This window comes from Cynoglossus semilaevis, chromosome 13, assembly GCF_000523025.1.
Source record: "Cynoglossus semilaevis isolate Cse_v1.0 chromosome 13, Cse_v1.0, whole genome shotgun sequence".
Classification (NCBI taxonomy): Eukaryota; Metazoa; Chordata; class Actinopteri; order Pleuronectiformes; family Cynoglossidae; genus Cynoglossus; species Cynoglossus semilaevis.
In genome coordinates, this window is record NC_024319.1 from 10,356,829 (window position 1) to 10,359,743 (window position 2,915).

Sequence of the window (2,915 nt, forward strand, 5' to 3'; positions counted from 1 at the left end):
TGATATCCACAAAACTATAATGAAAGTCCAGCAGAGTGTGGTGTGTTTACAATTAGCTAAAAAAGAGCAAAAATTGAATTAAAAAAGAGAGTACAAAGCAGGGAAAAATGCCAGTTATTAAGTAAAGAAAATAATAGTTGACTCCTTAGCTGACTGCAAACAAGATTACAGCAAAAACAGATTCATCACAAAAGAAACCCTCACATTATTTTGGTGTCACAGTGACATCTACATCCTGAAACAAACAAACCAAAACAGGTTTGTTTGTTTTCAGTTCCGATCATTTAAATATAATTTACATTCCAGTAAAATGGCCTACAGTTAAAATACAGGTCAATAAAATAACTCAGAAACTCAATTATCACATTTATGTTACAGAGGGAAAATTGCCCACATTTAAAAAACACTTTTTTTAAAACTTTTTTTCCACGGTGTTTTGACGTCAAAGGACCTTGAAAAATGTAGATAAGAGGTTTTAAATCCCCGTGGATGTAGAGAATCCATACAGTTGCTGATCAAACCAACTGAAGGCATGGAGCTCTTTGTTCTCCTGGCACTCATCACAGGGTCAGGTATGGATTCATAAAACTGTAGAACAACTAGTGCCTGTTTAGTGAAAATGTCATTTTGTTTGTTTTCTGTCAACAGTTGCCCTGGAGGGAGATGACAAAATTGTGGGCGGGTACGAGTGCAGGAAAAACTCCGTTCCCTACCAGGTGTCGCTCTTCACTGGGTACAACTATTGCGGTGGGACCCTTTTGTCTGACAAGTGGGTTCTCTCCGCCGCACACTGCACATCAAAGTAAGCGTCTCCGTTGGACTGCAGGCCAACCGAACGAACCTCCGTCTGCTTGATGCTGACTGCTCTGCAGATACTCTGGCCGTATTTCAATATTTGTGATCGCCTGACAGGAAGAATGCCTGACTTTGTTTTCCCACAGGTCAAATGTAGAACTGCGTCTCGGGGAACATGACATCTGGGAGCCTGAAGGAACCGAACAGCACATCATGTCTGCTGAATTTATTCGGCATCCCAACTACAATCCCCGCTCACTGGACAATGACATCATGCTCATCAAACTGAGTCAACCTGCCAAACTCAACAGCTACGTGCAGCCGGCCACTCTCCCTTCAGAGTGTGCCACCGAGGGGACGATGTGCAAGATCTCTGGGTGGGGGAGTCTCCGTCCCAGTGACGAGGGCTGTGAGTTAGAAACCGAGTCTCTGTCACCAAACGGTTTCCACTGCCATGACACACACTCACAAGTTTGACCTACATACACTGTTTTTGTGCATTTCCAGCAAGGTACCCTTCAAAGTTACAGTGTCTGGACGCCCCACTGCTGAGTGACGACACCTGCTTCAATTCATACCCTTTCCAAATCACTGACAACATGATCTGTGCTGGATATTTGGAGGGAGAAAAGGACTCTTGTCAGGTAATCCAGACAGAGAGAAGGTTCTCTAAAAGCTGCATCGTTGAAGTCCATTTATGTTTTCGATCCCCCACAGCCCCCAAAAACTCCACGGTAATTACAACAAAACTGTTGTTCCTATTCTCCAAAACAAAAGAATATCAGTATCGTATCAGTGCTTTTAATAACGAAAAGTATTTTGTGTCCCCCCATAATAGTACCACACACCCTAGTTGGGGGGGCTGCCCCTCACTTTGGGAACCAAAGTTCAATTTGGCATTAATAACCTTCAGAGCGTATGTTTCAAAACTCCACTGAACTTTTCCTAAATTAATGTCATTACTACGAGATACTGTCATTTCAAATTGTTTGCCCTGCCGTTTTCAACTGCACATCCTGTGGGGGAACCCCTACTTTGAGAACCACTGGCTTAGCTCAACATTACAAAATGCATTTGCCTTCTTGGATTTCACAGTTGTGATGAGAAAATGTTTCATGATTATTATCCATCCATCCATCCATCCATTTTCATCCGCTTATCCGTTACCGGGTCGCGGGGACAGTAGTCGCCACCCAAATCACATTGCACCGTACCAACCCCCCAAACCTTCCTGAGGGTGGTGAGTCCACTGGAAGGTACCAACCGCCCTAACCGGGATTCGAACTTGTCCAGGAGGTGAACCCTGGGGTTCCACACCAATGACAGAGACATTGCCTCTGGGCCAAAGCGCCACTCACGATTATTACTGAAAACCAAAATAAGTCGCACAGTGATCACACAGCATCAGTGAAGGTACACGCCCCTCTCTTTTACCCTCAGGGTGACTCCGGTGGTCCTATGGTGTGTGGTGGAGAGCTCCAGGGAGTCGTGTCTTGGGGACAAGGCTGCGCTCTGAGAAACAAGCCTGGGGTCTACGCCAAGGTCTGCAACTACACCTCATGGATCAAGAACACAATGGCATCTGGATGAGCAGTAAAGACGTGAACAGAGCCGCGTTCAGTAAAGTACTTTTCAAGATGACTTTTGTGCACCGTGTGGTTTTTGATTTTTGCATCCACTGAACTTTCACTGGTTACATTTATGGGAAAGAAAAAACAAACATAAACATAGATCTGGATCAGTGGACAGAGCATGTTGTCAGGGTCTGATTCCTGGCTCCTCTGGTTTGCTCCTACTGTTGTGTCAGCAGCGTGAGTGGGCGACAGATGTGTGACAGAAAAAGTGTTGCATAAAAATGATCCATATGCACGTGAGGGAAAATAGCTGTAAATAAATGAGGGCAGAACAGGGAAAGTTCATTATATTTAACCCCTTCAGTGACCGACGCTCTGAAACAGTGAAAGTGCCGACACATCGCTGGAGGACGCCTCAGGAGAACACACACCATTTGAGGAACAAATGTGATATTTACAGTCTGCCACAATAAATCACCGCAGCGGAAAAATGTCGCTACGCTGCTCCCTGTGGCTTGAAATTGTAAAGCATGTTGCACACTCTGG

The 2,915-nt window shown here is 44.8% G+C and overlaps 1 protein-coding gene across 1 annotated transcript; it reads left to right on the top strand.

Annotated features, from left to right (window-relative positions):
• The first annotated feature begins 420 nt into the window (after nucleotides 1-420).
• LOC103388528 (trypsin-3-like) lies at nucleotides 421-2,436 on the top strand. Its single transcript, XM_008323566.2, has 5 exons — nucleotides 421-572; nucleotides 649-802; nucleotides 942-1,204; nucleotides 1,303-1,439; nucleotides 2,236-2,436. The coding sequence occupies exons 1-5, from the start codon at nucleotides 533-535 to the stop codon at nucleotides 2,383-2,385; spliced, it is 744 nt and encodes a 247-aa protein (XP_008321788.1). The 5' UTR covers nucleotides 421-532; the 3' UTR covers nucleotides 2,386-2,436.
• Nucleotides 2,437-2,915: the final 479 nt, after the last annotated feature.